Source organism: Thalassophryne amazonica, chromosome 11 (assembly GCF_902500255.1).
Source record: "Thalassophryne amazonica chromosome 11, fThaAma1.1, whole genome shotgun sequence".
Classification (NCBI taxonomy): Eukaryota; Metazoa; Chordata; class Actinopteri; order Batrachoidiformes; family Batrachoididae; genus Thalassophryne; species Thalassophryne amazonica.
The window spans coordinates 38,783,832-38,801,499 of NC_047113.1; the positions used below are offsets into that span (position 1 = coordinate 38,783,832).

At 44.4% G+C, this 17,668-nt stretch overlaps 1 protein-coding gene across 2 annotated transcripts in view; it reads right to left on the bottom strand.

Annotated features, from left to right (window-relative positions):
- Positions 1–17,668, bottom strand: part of gabrb2a (gamma-aminobutyric acid type A receptor subunit beta2a) — a 183,673-nt gene that overhangs the window by 37,685 nt on the left and 128,320 nt on the right. For both annotated transcript variants that reach the window (XM_034181247.1, XM_034181246.1), the window contains exon 5: positions 14,480–14,562. In XM_034181247.1, coding sequence (XP_034037138.1) covers positions 14,480–14,562 — 83 coding nt within the window. The remainder of the gene's footprint in view (positions 1–14,479; positions 14,563–17,668) is intronic.

Genomic DNA, 17,668 nt, shown 5'->3' on the forward strand with positions numbered 1-17,668 from the left:
TGAGCCAAATCTCATGACCATAGGTGAGGATCGGAACGTAGATCGATCAGTAAATCGAGAGCTTTGCCCCCCTATTCAGCTCTCTTTTCACCACGACAGTCCGATACAGCGACCGCATCACTGCAGACGCTGCACCGATCCGTCTATCGATCTCACGCTCCATCCGCCCCTCACTCGTGAACAAGAACCCGAGATACTTAAACTCCTCCACTTGAGGCAAGGACACTCCACCGACCTGAAGAGGGCAAAGCACCTTTTTCTGGTCGAGAACCATGGCCTCGGATTTGGAGGTGCTGATTTTCATCCCGGACGCCTCACACTCGGCTGCAAACCGCCCCAGTGCACGCTGAAGGTCCTGATTTGACGAAGCCAACAGAACCACATCGTCCGCAAACAGCAGAGATGAGATTCTGTGGTTCCCAAACCAGACCCCCTCTACACCCTGGCTGCGCCTAGAAATTCTGTCCATAAAAATAATGAACAGAACCGGTGACAAAGCGCAGCCCTGGCGGAGGCCAACGTGCACTGGAAACAGGTTTGACTTACTACCGGCAATGCGAACCAAGCTCCTGCTGTGGTCGTACAGGGGCCGGATAGCCCTTAGTAAAGGACCCCGGACCCCGTACTCCCGGAGCACTCCCCACAGGGTGCCCCGAGGGACACGGTCGAACGCCTTCTCCAGATCCACAAAACACATGTGGACTTGTTGGGTGAACTCCCATGAACCCTCGAGCACCCGATGGAGCGTGTAGAGCTGGTCCAGTGTGCTGCGACCAGGACGAAAACCACACTGCTCCTTCTGAATCCGAGGTTCGACCATCGGTCAAATTCTCCTCTCCAGTACTCTGGAATAGACCTTACCGCGGATGCTGAGGAGTGTGATCCCCCTATAGTTGGAACACACCCTCCGGTTCCCCTTCTTAAACAGAGGGACCACCACCCCGGTCTGCCAATCCAGAGGCACTGTCTCCGATCGCCATGCGATGTTGCAGAGGCGTGTCAGCCAAGACAGTCCCACAGCATCCAGAGACTTAAGGTACTCAGGATGGATTTCATACACCCCAGGAGCCTTGCCACCGAGGAGCTTTCTAACCACCTCAGTGACTTCTGCCTGGGTAATGGGTGAGTCCGCCTCTGAGTCCCCAGTCTCTGCCTCCTCTTCGGAAGACGTGACGATGGGATTGAGGAGATCCTCGAAGTACTCCTTCCACCGCCCAACAACATCCCCAGTCAGGGTCAACAGCTCCCCACCTGCACCGCAAACAGTGCCGGTGGAGAGCTGCTTCCACCTCCTGAGGCGTCAGACGGTTTGCCAGAATCTCTTCGAGGCAGACCGATAGTCCTCCTCCATAGCCTCCCCGAACTCCTCACAGACCCAGTTTTTGCCTGTGCGACCGCACGGGCTGTGGCACGCTTGGCCTGCCGGTACCTGTCAGCTGCCTCTGGGGTCCCACCTACCAACAAAGATAAGTAGGACTCCTTCTTCAGCTTGACGCCATCCCTTACTTCCGGTGTCCACCACCGGGTTCGGGGATTGCTGCCGCGACAGGCACCAGAGACCTTGCGACCACAGCTACGAGCGGCCGCATCAACAATGGAGGTGGAGAACATGGTCCACTCGGACTCCATGTCTCCAACCTCTCCCGGGATCTGGGAGAAGCTCTCCCGGAGGTGGGAGTTGAAGACCTCCCTGACAGAGGGTTCCGCCAGTCGTTCCCAGCAGACCCTCACGATACGTTTGGGCCTGCCAGGTCTGACTGGCTTCCTCCCCTCCCAGCGGATCCAACTCACCACCAGGTGGTGATCGGTCGACAGCTCTGCCCCTCTCTTTACTCGAGTGTCCAAGACGCGTGGCCGAAGGTCAGATGATATGACTACAAAATCGATCATCGACCTCCGGCTCAGGGTGTCCTGGTGCCACGTGCACTTATGGACACCCTTGTGCTCAAACATGGTGTTCGTGATGGACAAACTGTGACTAGCACAGAAGTCCAACAACTGAACACCACTCGGGTTCAGATCGGGGAGGCCGTGCTTCCCGATCACAGCCCTCCAGGTCTCACTGTCACCGCCCACGTGGGCGTTAAAATCCCCCAGGAGAACAATGGAGTCCCCAGTCGGAGCGCTATCTAGTACCCTTCCCAGGGACTCCAGGAAGGTCGGGTACTCTGCACTGCTGCTCGGCCCGTAGGCCGAGACAACAATGAGAGACCTGTCCCTGACCCGAAGGCGTAGGGACAGGTCTCGTTCGTCCCTCTCGTTCACCGGAGTGTACTCCAACACATGGCGACTGAGCTGGGGAGCAATAAGCAATGCAACCGCAACTCTCCGCCTCTCCCCATGGGCAACGCCAGAAAAATGAAGCGTCCAGCCCCTCTCCAGGAGTTGGGTACCAGAGTCCATGCTGTGTGTGGAGGTGAGCCCGACTATCTCTAGTTGGTATCCCTCAACCTCCCGCACAAGCTCAGGCTCCTTGCCCCCAGCGAGGTGACATTCCACGTCCCAACAGCCAGGGGCTGTGAGCATGGACCGGGCCGCCGGGCCACCCGGCCTCGACCGCCACCCAATCCTCTCTGCACCCGACCCCCATGGCCCCCTCTGCAGGTGGTGAATCCACAGGCGGGCAATTTCATGCAATAAAATGCAAATTGATTATTTAAAAATCATACAATGTGATTTTCTGGATTTTTTTTTTTTTTAGATTCTGTCTCTCACAGTTGAAGTCTACCTACGATACAAATTACAGACCTCTCCATTCTTTGTAGGTGGGAAAACCTGCAAAACTGAGAGGGGGTCAAATACTTATTTTCTCCACTGTGTGTGTATATATATATATATATATATATATATATATATATATATATATATATATATATATATATATATATATATATATATATAAATAAAATTTGGATGCTGGCATGTACTTCATACCCACATACATCAACAAGCAGCATTCACACATCAATAAATCCATAGAGAGGTGTGTGTGGCATACTAAAAGTGCATGTTTAGATTCAGTGCACACCTGCAGTACTGTATAAATGCTTTCATGTACAAATCAGTAAAATAAGTCCGGTAGGCATTTCTAATAACCTTTGAGGATGCAATCGTTGAATTAGCACAAATGTTGAACCAGTCCCGGCGCCAGAAAAAAAATATTAAGGGGGCGATGAGTTTATCACAGGGGGCGGGGTCGCCCCCCCCCCAAAAAAAGTGCGCACCGGAGGGGATGTGCCTCTGAGCGTGCGTAATGAATTGGGTGTGCTCCTAGAAAGCTCGTGTATTTAGGCTACACCGTTGTAAGAGACTGACTGAGTAAAAGTAAAGAGTGATGACAGTATTTTTTTTAATTATTATTTGAACGTATAGACCCTCGGTCAAGTGATCTCCTGCATACCACAAAACCAAACCAACAACTGACCTGAGAAACGACAAGAGACAGTAGATTAACCCCACATACAGCCCTCCATCATAAGCGCAAACACAGCGCAATTGGGCATGACAGTCACACAATGGGTCAAAGATAAACCTGTCATGTAGATATACAGTGATCCTTCATTTATCGTGGGAGTTACGTTCTAAAAATAACCCGCAATAGGAGAAATTCGCGAAGTAGTCAGCATTATTTTTTACAATTATTATAGACGTTTTAAGGCTGTAAAACCCCTCACTACACACTTTATACACTTTTCTCAAACAGGCATTAACATTTTCTCACTTTTCTCTCGTGTGTAAACACTCTCAAAGTTCAAACCTTAGTAGAAAAATAAGACCAACCTGTTTTCAGGCCCAAACATTTGTTTGAGAAATAAAAATAGAACGTTTTCCTATAAATAATTATGATGGCTTTTAGAACTAACTAACGAATTTAATTTTAACGATCAACCTATGAGGTTGGACACATAAGAAATTATTAATAGTGACTGACCAGTATTTCACAGATCCTCTGACCGTGCCTCTTCATCATGGCGCCACTTTTTCCACTGAGTCACACCTCACTGCAGGTGTCTTTTTCCGAGTGAAGAACACAGTTATGGGTAGTTGTTGGTGCTCTTTTTTCTTCTGGGTGAGAAGGTTCTTATAAAGAGACACGCAGAACACAATGTGCGTACTCTCCCTTCGCGGTGCCACAACAGGTGTCCCGTCATCTCGACAGAACACCGGCCTGCTTGATGAGGAAGCAGAGCACAATGCGCTGTAAAAAAAAAAAAAAAGCATGCAAAATTGGACTAAAAAATCCATGAAACTGCGAGGCGCTATATTTTCCAATATTTCTTTTTCTTTCTTTTTTATTTTTATTTTTGATAACTCTCACATCCGAGGGGGCGAGGTTGATGACGTGAGGGGGCGTCGCCCCAAACGCCCCCTCGTGGCGCCGGGTCCATGTTGAACCACGGAATGAAGATGTAGGGTGGCCAGTCCCTCTCCTTGTGGCATATTTAAACTTTTTTAACAAATAATTTTAAAGAACAAACTATTTATATTAGAAAATACAGATTTTTACAGCTAAATATTTTCTTGGACAATTTTCCTGAAATTTAAGAAAATTAGGTTGTGTTTAATCAGATTTTTACAGTGCATCCGGAAAGTATTCATCATTTTGTCATGTTACTCCAAAATCTTATTCCAAAATTGATGAAATTTATTTTTCCCTTAAAATTCTACTCTCAACACTTGACAACGCATGACAACATGAAAACATTTTTGTTTGTTTTTTTTATGTTTGGAAATTTATTAAAAATAAAAAACCTAAGAAATCACCTGTACATAAGTATTCACACCCTTTTGGCAATACTTTGTTGATGCACCTTTGGCAGAAATTACAGCCTCAAGTCTTCTTGAATATGATGCCACATGCTCAGCGCACCTATTGTGCATCCAGAAAGTATGCACAGCACTTCACTTTTTCCATATTTTCTTATGTTACAGCCTTATTCCAAAATGCTCAAAATTGAACTCAGGTGCATCCTGTTTCCACTGATCATCCGTGAGATGTTTCTACAGTTTAACTGGAGTCCACCTGGGATAAATTCAGTTGACTGGACATGATTTAGAAAAGCACACACCTGTCTACATATAAGGTCCCACAGCTGACAGTGTGTGTCAAAACACAAACCAAGCATGAAGTGAAAGGAATTGTCTGTAGACCTCTGAGACAGGATTGTCTCGAGTCACAAATCTGGGGAAGGGTAAAGACACATTTCTGCTGCTTTGAAGGTCCCAATGAGCACAGTTGCCTCCATCATCCATAAATGGAAGACTTTCTGATCCACCAGGACTCTTCCTAGAGCTAAAACTGAGCGATTGGGGAGACGTGTCTTAGTCAGAGAGGTGAGCAAGAACCCAGTGGTTACTCTGTCAGAGCTCCAGCATTCCTCTGTGATGAGAGGAGAACCTTCCAGAAGGACAACCACCTCTGCAGCAATCCACCAATCAGGCCTGTATGGTAGAGTGGCCAGACGGAAGCCACTCCGTAGTATAAGGTCCAAGGCAGCTTGCTTGGAGTCTGTCAAAAGGCACCTGAAGGACTCTCAGACCGTGAAAAACAAAATTTTCTGGTCTGTTGAGACAAAGATTGAACTCTTTGGTGTGAATGCCAGGGGTCATGTTTGGAGGGACCAGGCACCATCCCTACAGTGATGCGTGGTGGTGGCAGCATCATGCTCTGGGGATGTTTTTTAGCAGCAGGAACTGGGAGACTAGTCAGGATTGAGGGAACGATGAATGCAGCGATGTACAGAGACATCCTGGATGAAAACCTGCTCCAGAGCGCTCTTGACCTCAGACTGGGGCGACGGTCCATCTTTCAGTAAGACACTGACCCTAAGCACACAGCTAAGATATCAAAGGAGTAGCTTCAGGACAACTCTGTGAATGTCCTTGAGTGGCCCAGTCAGAGCCCAGACCTGAATCTGATTGAACGTCTCTGGTGAGATCTGAAAATGGCTGTGCACCGACGCTCCCCATCCAGCCTGACGGAACTTGGATTGAGCCAATAAGAGTCATTTCGGCAGTCTTGTCAAAACTGCTGGAAAAATCTCAGGAGGTCAGCAGGCTGGGGTAATGTCTATTTATAACAGACAGGTCCTGAGAAAGGCTAATGCTATTCTGGATTGTCCTAATCACCCACTGAAAAAAAAGTTTGAGCTTCTGCCCTCAGGCCATCGTTTTAGGGCTCCTATGAGGAGGACTAATGCTGCGTTTACACATAACGACGACAAGTCATGAATGCCACAAAGTATACATTCTTGGCCGCTGATCATGAATGTGATGATTCGGGGCAGAGGCGTCAGGTGTCCTCAGGAACTGCTGCAACCTGTTACCACACTTTACGATTAATGGCACGTGTTGCTGGAGAATTATCAGGAACCATTACGCACGGTCAAGAATAATGTTCCACGTTGTTGCGCGTTGTTGCGCGTTGTTGCGCGCTACTGTGTGCTATTGCGCGTAACAGTGCATTGTTAAGTTCTGTCACGTTGTGAACGAGGTGAATTGTCTCCACACACACCCCCATATTCATCCAACTGAATTCAGATCACTCCAGTTTTTCAGAAGAACTTTGTGACTGCATGCATAGTTGGGCTCTGTGCCATGGAGTGGCGCAGAGAGGAGGAGGAGGAGGAGACGGACAGAGCCAGATGTGTGGCTTCATGTGGCTCACGTCTCACGCGTTTTCCAAAACATCAGGCACATGCAGCAGGTGGAACACCTGCAGGAGCACGCTGAAGAGCACTGAAATGAGACTTTTAGCCGACTTGGTGTCAGCAATCAAACTGAATGCGGTGCAGCAGGGTTTAATTGTGTGTGTTGTGTGGGCCGCCAGAAGAGGAGGTACTGCTGGCCCACCACCACCAGATGGCGCCCTGCCTGGAGTGCGGGCTTCAGGCACGAGAGGGCGCAGTCACCATGGACACAGCCGGGAGTGACAGCTGTCACTCATTATCTCACAACAGCTGTCACTCATCTGCACTTCATCTTGCCACTCCATAAAGACCGGACTTCATCTCCACCTCGCTGCTGAGATATCGTCTACCTTAGGAGGTAATTTGTTCTCAGCCATTGTTTTGTCTACCACAGACAGTGTTTGCTTGTGCTATTTTTGCAGTAGGTTTTGTGAGTGCTTGCAGCTGGAGGCTGGGTTTGGACTGACGTCTTCACTCCAAACCTTTGATAAGTATACATACTACTGCACGTGCCAGCTTTCTGAATGAGAGGTGGAGGTGGAGTTCCACCATTGTTGTTACTGGGTGTTCACACACCCACATCTGATTGTCTCTGCTCCTCGCCAGCAGTACCAGATCCGACACGCGGAGACGGTGGCCACCTGGGGTTTTCGGGACATCACGGCTCCAGTATTCTCCAGGTTCGGTGGCGGAGGAAATCGTGTGGTTCCGGTTCTTCTCAGGACAGACGTCCTCTATCCTCGAGCCTGCCCACATGTCACCTTTGTTAATTGACTATTGTACACATTCTGTAATCTGCTGTGTTTGGTTGTGCTTTTCACAACAGTAAAGTGTTCATATTTGACTCTTTCATTGTCCGTTCATTTACGCCCCCTGTTGTGGGTCCGTGTCACTACACTTTCACAACAGTGTGCGCGCCTCTTCCTCCGCCGGACTGGAGGAGGTGCAGAGATGTCTGGCTGCACGTGAGTCTCCTCTGGTTCCTCTGGCTCAGACTTGTTCTCCCGCTCAATAACAGCAGGTGGAACACCTGCGGGAGCATCCTGAGGAGCTTCAGCAGGAACTGTGGAACGACACTTGGCTGACTTTGTGTCACTGTTCCTCTTTGACATACTGCATCAAACTGAATGCTGTGGAGCCGAGTTTAATTGTGCGCACGTGACAGAAAACTGATTTGTCGTGTCCGCAGTGAAATGTGACACCACGTTACAAGTCGTGTCAAAACTTGACAGTTTCCGTGTCACTTCGTAATAACGCGTGACAGTCTGGGCTCCAAGAACCATCACAGGAACCACTACGAATGTTGTCACGTTCTATTAAGGATCAATACTCATCAAGACGGATCAATACGCTCAGTTGCAACCTCCACGACGTGAGACGAAATGAGGGTGGTGTGTGACATTCGTGGAAGATTTTTTGACAGGCAAAAACATGCTCCACGAATATCAAGAATATCATGCACCAACACGCACTATTAGGAAACCTATTCAGATGTGTTAAGTCACATTAAGAATGTCAGGAATGTGTCACGAATGACAGAAAAATTACATTCGTAACGCATCTTGCTTATGTGTAAATGCACCTTAACCGATTTCAGGTCTCATTTATCCCCAGTGCAATTCCATTACTTAATGGCAATTAGCCTTTGATGTTCTTGTTTATTTTGCACTACTATTGCTTATTTGCACATCTACATATTGCACTTTTGCAATACTTTGTTTTGGCAATAAAGAAATTCTGATTCTGATTCTGATTCTTGAGAGGTGCTGCAAAGAGGAATGGACAAAACTGCCCAAGGATTGGTGCAGCAAAAAAACAAAATGTGGGAAAAGTGAAGTGCTTTGAATACTTTCTGGATGCACTATACAGTGACTTAGTCATTGCAAGATCTTCCAGAATAAAGAAAAAAAGTTTGCAAACGTGACACATTTATTAAAATTCAAGGGTGACTAAAACTATGAAACGCTACATTTAAAATAAAATAAAAAATTAAATAAATCTATATTCTCTGACTGTCTGCAAGTCAGTAAAGCAATGAAAATCTTATGAAGTTGTTCTTATGGTTGTTAGAAAACTTAAAAAAAGTCAAAACAATAGCTGACAACTTAAGACGACATGGAGAGTTCCCACGAGATAAAAAAGCTTTTCAACATATAATCCCTGGTTCTCAAGACCAGGCACCTAAGTGGCTCTGCTCTATTCTACTCTTCCATTTTTTTTATTTTTTTTTAGCTATTTAGATATACCTTGGTATAGTTCTACCTTAGAACTGGAATGTATTATAGAAGACATACCTTACTGAATTTTCATGAAAAATATTAAGTCATCCCTGAAGCGTTTCATTGTGAAGGCTAAAACCACATAACTACACACATCAACACTAAGTTTTTTGAGGCAGTAAAATAAAATAAATATTGTACATAGAAAATCAATAATGCAATAATGTATAGTCCAATACGCTGCAGACTGCAGTGAATTCAAAATATTCCATGTTGTGGTTGTTGTGTTATGCTGTTAGCACTTTCAGATGAAATCAGTGCTCTTTTACAGCTCCACCGAACTGTAAGCAGAAGCAATTTGGAGCTAATCTCGTTTGTTTGGTACACATGGACGGAAGCCACTGAGGCCAGCATGTGTGATGTTTGGCATGCAGCACTGCAGACACAAACAGAGCAGCCATCAACCTGCGTGCTCTGAGTTCTGAGTTTGTGTACCACAGGCAGCACCCTCTTCCAATATGAAGAATAATTAAACTCGGACGCTTTGATTCAAAATGCAACATTAAAATCTTTGTTTCACTGAAGTTTGGTGCTGTTTTAGGGCTGTTGTGATTTGACAGGTACAGTCTTGGTCAAAATTCTCGGCACTCCCGTCAAGACTCTTACAAAGGCATGGCTGCAGAAAGAAAAGTATGGTTACTGGACTTGTCTGCATGCACTCAAGGCCTGTCCTCAAGTGAGAATATGTGGAGATTTTGAAATGACAATCACATGCTATTGTACACCCTTAGGATGTGTTTACAAGAAAAATGGGACAAAATAACACCTGAAATGCTTCACTGCTTGGTCTCATCAATGCCAAAACATATTTTCAGTATTATGAAAAGGAATGGCAACATTACAAAGTGGTAAATGTGGTCAAGGTTTTAAATACAAGAATGTATATCTATTCACAGCCGAGGTGCAGTTGACCACACAAAACATGGAATATCTTTGATTAATACTGTCTGCAATAAAACAAAGATCAATGTAAATGTGAAAATTGCATCATTTTTTTAAAAACACAACACAGCTGTGGTGTTGCATATGCATATTCTAGGCACAGTGCATGCTGACTCTGCAACAGCTATTATCATCCAAAGCAAGTGCAACCTCACATCACCCCAATTAGACTCTTCTGAGATCCCGCCAATGGGTTCAAATAGAGGTTGAAGAAAATGCTACCCATGGATGACACATGACTCCTTGGAGTGTCTTGTCTTCCGGGTCCACCTCTGCCCTGCACAGTGCCATTATTTCGCTCCTCACTGTCATTATTTCGCTCAGCTCGGTGGATGGCCAGGAAAGCTGATTCAGTTACTTCTGTTCCAATAAATATGACACAGATGATGTCAAAAAAGAGTGTTAGATACCGCATTCACATGTTGGTGGTATGTGGCATAGAGTAAATTAGATGTTCATTGTATTCTATGAGAGGACAACAGAAAAATCAGTCATTACTGACTTAAAATGACTTAAAAATGTTCAACTTTTTCTTTTTGCCACTGTGTCAAAGACAAGGATTATAATCTGAAGTCCAATTTGAATGGGATTAGTTTCATATGGGGAGGTGGCATACAATAATTTTCCACAGGATGTCTGTAGTATTTATGGCCAATTTTGACGGAACAAGAAATACCTGTATAAATAACAGAGATGGGAGTGACTACTCAATAAACAGGCCTGATTCAACACCATGAACCCTCAATGAAAAAAAGTAAATTGCCAGTCTTCTGCATTTTTTTCCTACTGTCCTCTGCTCAGTAATTGAACAGATCTGTCTTAAGTCACTTTCATTTTTTGGGCTGTTTGTGTTCTGTACATCAGTGTATCCTGTGTAATGGGTATGCTCTGTGTAGAGGTACGTTTTTTTTGAGTATCAAAGTAGAGTAGGTGGTCCTTTTCCACAGGATATGATGGAATATTTATTGATGTGTTTGCTCACGCAGGATTGGTATAATGATCTAATGTTGATGGGCCATTTTATAAAAGGTCAAATTTGGCAGAATATTTACTGACAAAGGAGCATGCTGTCCATAAAAATGACTGAAATGGTGCATTCAGATGGATGGAGAAAATCTGAAAGTAATTACATTACACCACCTGCCCGTGTGAAACTAATTCTGTATGAATTGAAAAAAGAGCAATCAGAGATTTTCTGACATCCGCCAAGGGTTGACAAGGACTCAAAATAAAACATATGTGATTCACATTGTGATCCGGACTTTACCTGAATCCGGATTCCATAACACAATGCAATAATTCCATACTGATCCAGAATGGTCCAACTGATCAAAATGTTGCAATCTGATATTTAATTCACAAGCTGAAAAGAAATAGTGTGTTCCTGAGCTTGGTTTTACATCGTGATGTCATATTCATGAAGTAGTTTTGACGCAATCCTTAAAAGTTTACAAAGTGAAATCCTGATCCAGAATCCAGATCCAGATCACCTCTAAAATTTAATGGAGTCTTCCAAGGCCTAACACCATGTATGGTGAAAATGTGGCGAATATCCATTAACCCTCTGGGGTCTGAGGGCATTTTTTGGACAGTTCACTCGCCTGGCATAAATGTTTTATTATTGGTGTTAACAGTTCTCCCTGCATCCCACAATCAAGTTTTATGTCTCTTTTTTTTCAGGACAACCTGTACTTTCAAAATATATATGCTATAGTTGTGTTTTATAAGTGTAATAAAGGTTTACAATCAGAAATAAGAAAGGAAAAAGTAAAGTGGAAAATAATTTTCTACACACATTTATTCAAAACACACAGCAAACTATAATAAACAACTGTTTTGATACTTTGTAAAGGTAATTTGGGCTCTTGTGCGAAAGACTGTACAACAAAAAGGCCCAATCAATAAACACAAATGCACATTTTGAACAATATATACAAAATGGTCTATGCGCTTTGTTTGACTTCATCTCAAAGCAATTTCTGTCTGCTATTACACAAAGGTCACATCACAAACTTCTACTATGAAGTTGACTGTGTGTTTGTTCTCTCCTGCTCTGAAAGCAACATTCACACTTCGAGGCTCATTTAGTTTGAGGAGCGGCCCCTCCCCCCTCGCTCCATTGATATGGTAAACAGTGCTCTACGCCGGAGCGACAGAGCTTGCCACAGGCTTATCCAGTAACATTCACAGGAAAACTAGTCAAGCAATCCTGATACTCACACACTGTTTGAGCATGTGAGATTGTATGAGAGGCTCTCCGTCTGCTCACTTTCACTTTTGCTGTGCGTAATGGTGCAGGGTGCATTGGAGCAGCCAGGGGGCTATTCAAACGGGCCAACTAGTAACACATCACTCCTAAAAACAATCTTTGGTGTGTCACATGAGGTGAATCTGCCCTACGATTGGATTTTGGAAAACCATGTGACGATGAACAAATTCCGATTGGACACTCACATTGTTCATGTCATCACACAGCTTCTATGAGGAGTACAAAGATGGTGAACGGTGGCTTGAAAGTCAGTGGAGTTAGCTTTTCAGCAAAAAAAGTAAGTTTCTATCTCATATCATTAAAAAGTTATTTATAATTTAATAAAGCTTGGTCTCAGCATCGTATACGACGGCGTCGGCCCCAGAGGGTTAAGCAGTTTTGACGTAATCATCAAAATCCAACAAAGTGAAGCGTACAAATTGAAATCTGAATCTGGATCAACTCCAAAATTGACTGGAGTCTTCCATGGCCTAATATCTACCTGTGGTGTAAATTTGGTGAGAATCAGTGGAATAGTTTTGACGTAATCATTTAAAGCCTATATAAAGGGAGTCTATATAGCCTATATAGAGGGAGTCTTCCCAAGGGATTAATAAAGTTCCATCTAATCTAATCCTTAAAGTGAAATCTTGATCCAGAATCCAGATCCAGATCACCTCCAAAATCTAATGGAGTCTTCCATGGCCTAGTATGTGTCTGTGGTGAAAATTTCGTCAAAAGCCGTGCAGTACTTTTAACATAATCCTGCTAACAGACAAACAGACAAATAAATGGTGATGATTTTATTATGTCCTTGGTGGACGCAATTAAGTCATTCTGTTATTGATGAGTGCCAGATTCAAGCATATGAAAGGAATATTACTTTTTCAAGCAGGCAGTTAGCTTCATTCCTTTCTCATATACAACAAGGGAGACATTACAACAAGAAGTCAATCATTATCTACTTCATCCATCAGAGAAATGAATCATAGACGAGTCGTATTAACTGGGCAGAGTCTACCACCGATCAGATGTGATCAGCTGTGATGGGACTGGACCAGAAAGACATTTATGAAGAGGGAAAGTTCAGCAAGGTACGTCACCTCCATTTCCTCCATTTCCACTGCACAAAAAGAATTCTTGCTATGTAATGTTATACATCAATGTTTATGCAATAAAATATCTATTTGTATACATATGAAACTGCATAGTGGTGCAGTGGCTGGGGGAGGGGGGGCGTCACTGACCGAAGCTACATGAGTTCATGAGTGATGTATCAGGGATGTAAGATTCCTGTCTGTTAAAAATGCATCAAGTTTGTGAAGGGAAGTGCAAGTTCTCTGAGCTCATTAGTGTGAATAAAATAGCACGATCTGGCATGAAGCAATTCCAGGGTTAAACTCGTTGCCAGTTAATCCATATGAGAGCAGATACTGCCTGCTGATCAAAACCGGAGCTGTGCATGAGAAGGTGTGTGTGTGTGGGGGGGGGGCATTTTGTGTTGGTTAGTGTATATGCTTGAGAGGAAGAGGAGAAGAAAAAAGATGATGAATGATGGAGAGAGAGAGATAAAAAGGCTGGGAGGAAAGAAAAGAGGAGGCAGAGAGGATGAAACTGCACAGAAGAGGAGATGAGGAGCGGAAGGAGAGAGGGAAATGGAGCAGAGTGGAGGACGAGCATAATGGGAGAGGACCAAAGAAAGGCGGTTCTGACCCACTCTCTCTCTCTTTTTTCTTTTTTTTTTTTGTGCTGCTGGCAAAAGCGTGATCAAACCCAGAACAACTGAGGCCTACACTGCATCCCAGACCCGTAATCCTTTTCTCTGGAGAACCAGATAAAAACGCGACTTTCTCTCTCGTGCTCCTCTACGCGCCCTCCGTTGTTCCCCTGTAGCAGGTTGGAGAACACTGGGTGGCATACAATTACAAACTCCACACGAAACGACACTCTTTGTACAGCCTAAACATGGAGCGTGCTCAGAATGTGCTGAACGTAGCATCTACTGTCAGAACACCTTTGAAACACTGGACCTAATCAAGCTCCTCCTCATCTTGGGACGCCGCTGGAGTTGAATTAATTAGGCTGGATGTTATCAGTCACCGAGCCATTAGTGATGTTCCTCTTCTTGACGTGCATCTCTTGATATCTCATCAGGCTTTCTCAGCATTTTACACACAATCTCATCAACCTGCCTCTGCCTTCCTGCACTATAGGGAGCCTGTTTGCAGACGGTTTCAGAGCTTGCTGTGTGTGCGGAAACTGTTTAATTCTGCGCCTACCTGTGGGTGTGAGTGCCGGTTGTCATGGACAATGGTACTTACAGCTCTCGATCTCCAGGGTGCAGTTTTGTTCATCTAGAGGGTAGCGGCGCAGGTCCATCATACAGGCTGCAGTGGTGGTGATCCTGGACACAGAGTGGGATGAACCATACACAGACTGAGTCAACCTTCAGCAACACAATGCATTTCATTTGGACTTCGTAGGACACAGCAGGGGGTTTTGGTTTTGTGTTGTTTTCTCTTTCTCGCTCTCTCTCCCTCTATTTCAAGTGCCCCCCTTCATTTCGGTTCACCACAGCTGATCATCTCCGGTATGGAACTCCAAATTTTATAATCTGCATATTGCCTTGGCACAAGTATTACATCTGATGCCCTTCCAAACGCAAGTCCTCATCTATAATAGAGAAAAAAACCTAATGCATACTATATGGACCTTCTTACTGTGAGACAAGTGTGTCCATGCCACAGCGGAATGACTGTCCTTATAACCTGCTATCAAACATTTATCAAAACACAGAAAATTCACCTGAAATTCATAATGCTTAAAACCCCCGTGAAGGCCTCTAACATCAATAGTATGGTAAACCAGGGGTTTGAACTTTGTGCTATATAAAAACATGTCAGTGTGGACCATGAAAACTGGTTAGCACAGGGAGTCTATAAATGCTCGTTCTGAAGTAAGAAATTGCTTCCATGTTGTCTTCATGTTGAAATTGATCAAGATACAAGGATCATTTTGCATACCTGTATATGAAGTAAGTTCTGTATAGGTCTACATTAGATATTGTATGTAATATTACTATACTAGTATCACACTGACCTACCTGTTTGCCAAAAAGGTAGCTGAGTGGATAATTGGGCCTACCAATATGTAGACCTGGGTTCAAATCCTGCTAATGCCACCTGTCTGTGTTCTTGGGCAAGACAATTAATCTACATTGTCTCAGTACAACCAGCTGTAATGGGTGCTGGTGTAGCAGACCGAACGGTCCCCCCCCTAAAAATCTGTCCACCTTTTGCATTTGCGCATGCATCATTTCGGACCACAGCAGCATGTCTGAGACGGAGTCTCTTCACCCAAAGCAATCAAATGGATTAATGGGATAATTAACCATCAGATGATAAAGGTAAAACCTCTTAAATCATTCTAAAGTCAGTTTTAAACAGAAACAAGGCAAAATTCCGTGATGCTTTGAAATGTCCGATGCGCAGTGAATGCATCATCAGAGCCATCCCTGGTTCTCAAGACCAGGCACCTAAGTGGCTCTACTCTACTCTTTTCTACTCTCCTATTTTACTCTTCCTTTTTAGATATTTAGATATACCTTTGTATACTGGCATAGTTCCACCTTAGAATTGGAATATAATATATAAGATATACCTTATTGAATTTTCATCAGCTAGCAGCTCGTTTAGCCATGGGGCTCTGATTGCTTCTGCCGCCTTTAAATAATGAAATAATGCTGAATTTATGTGAAAATGATTGTTGTACAAAAGCTTAAGATATTTGTCGCTGAGATAGATGATGACTGGTGTGCAGTTTGAAGCAGAAATGAGGTGATAATCCGTGAACCGCGTCATCGGGGGGGGGCAAGCTTTAGGAAGACCGTTCGGTCTGCGACATTGGTCTTGGTTGGGGAAGTAACTTGCATTTGGACTGGTGTCCCCTCCAGGGGGAGTCGTAGACTCTCTCATCCAGCTGACATAATGGATTCTGGAGATAAACACCAGCAAAATGGGTCTTTGGGCCTACATACGAGGTCTGTGAGAAAAGTATCCGACCTTTTTATTTTTTTTCAAAAACTATATGGATTTGAATCATGTGCGTTTGCATCAGACAAGCTTGAACCTTCGTGCACATGTGAGTTTTTTCACGCCTGTTGGTTGCGTCATTCGCCTGTGGGCAGGCTGTGAGTGAGCACTGGTCCACCTCCCTCGTCGGATTTTTATTGTCAGGGAAATGGCTGAGAGGCTGCCGCTTTGCTCCATGAATTTTTTATCAGAAACTGTTAGAGACAGCCAGTTGGAAACCATTCGAAAGATTCAGATGGATTTCGGTGAAGATTCTGTCGGCGTCACACGGATTAAGGAGTGTTAAAACCTTTTTAAAGACAGCCCACAGCGGCGGAGGGCGCGTGGCGCACCGAGCGGCCATCGACAGGCCGTTTTTAATCCAGTTTTAATGGTCCTTAATCTGTGTGATACAGATAGAATCTTCACCGAAATCCATCTGAATCTTTCAAATGGTTTCCAACTGGCAGTCTCTAACAGTTTCTGAAAAAAAAATTAATGGAGCAAAGCGGCAGCCTCTCAGCCATTTCCCTGGCAATAAAAATCCGACGAGGGGGGTGGACCAGTGCTCACTCACAGCCTGCCCACAGGCGAATGACGCAACCGACAGCTGTGAAAAAACTCACGCATGCGCACGAAGGTTCAAGCTTGGCTGATGCAAGCGCACATGATTCAAATCCATATAGTTTTTGAAAAAAATAAAAAGGTCGGATACTTTTCTAAGAGACCTCGTATGGTTGAAATAACAAATTTCTGTATTGGCATGTGTCCACTCAAGTTATTGTTCAGAGCACCCGCTCCAGATTAAAACTAGTGGTCTGGTTTGATTGTGTCAACAGATACACATATTTCAACCAAATTGTGTTGAGAGTGTAATTTATCCAGTGTGGGACCCAGTGTGCATTGTGCGACATTAGTGTTTGCAACATTCCATGTCACCATCATGCATGCAGATCATACAAACAGAGGATTGCACACTCCTGAGTGGTCGAGTGTGAGCCTACAGGTTCACAACGTGGACTCTTCTCCACACACAAGTTGGCTGGAGCTGAGACGAGCTGGCACCCAGCCGTGCCAAACCCTCAAAGCTGTCTGAAAGAGGCTGGTCACACACAGTGTGACTAAATGCACCATCCTAGTCCACTAATACAAACCCGCAGAAATACTCTCATGTGTAAAGCAGAAGTGCATCATGCAATCATTAAAAACAATACTGGCCTGTGGCAGAATTTACTGATCGAAGCATTTGTCATGACTTTTGTTTAGTCATAGCTCGTCACAGCTGGTTAAATAAATGATGTGTTCATTCATAAGCGAACCGCACCCCGCCCCCAAATAATGATTTTTGAATAAAAATCATAAAATAATGAGCTGAAAATGAATCTTTCCAGATCATATCTACACAGGTGGCTTCAGCATGAGGCTTGAAGGGGCTAAAGC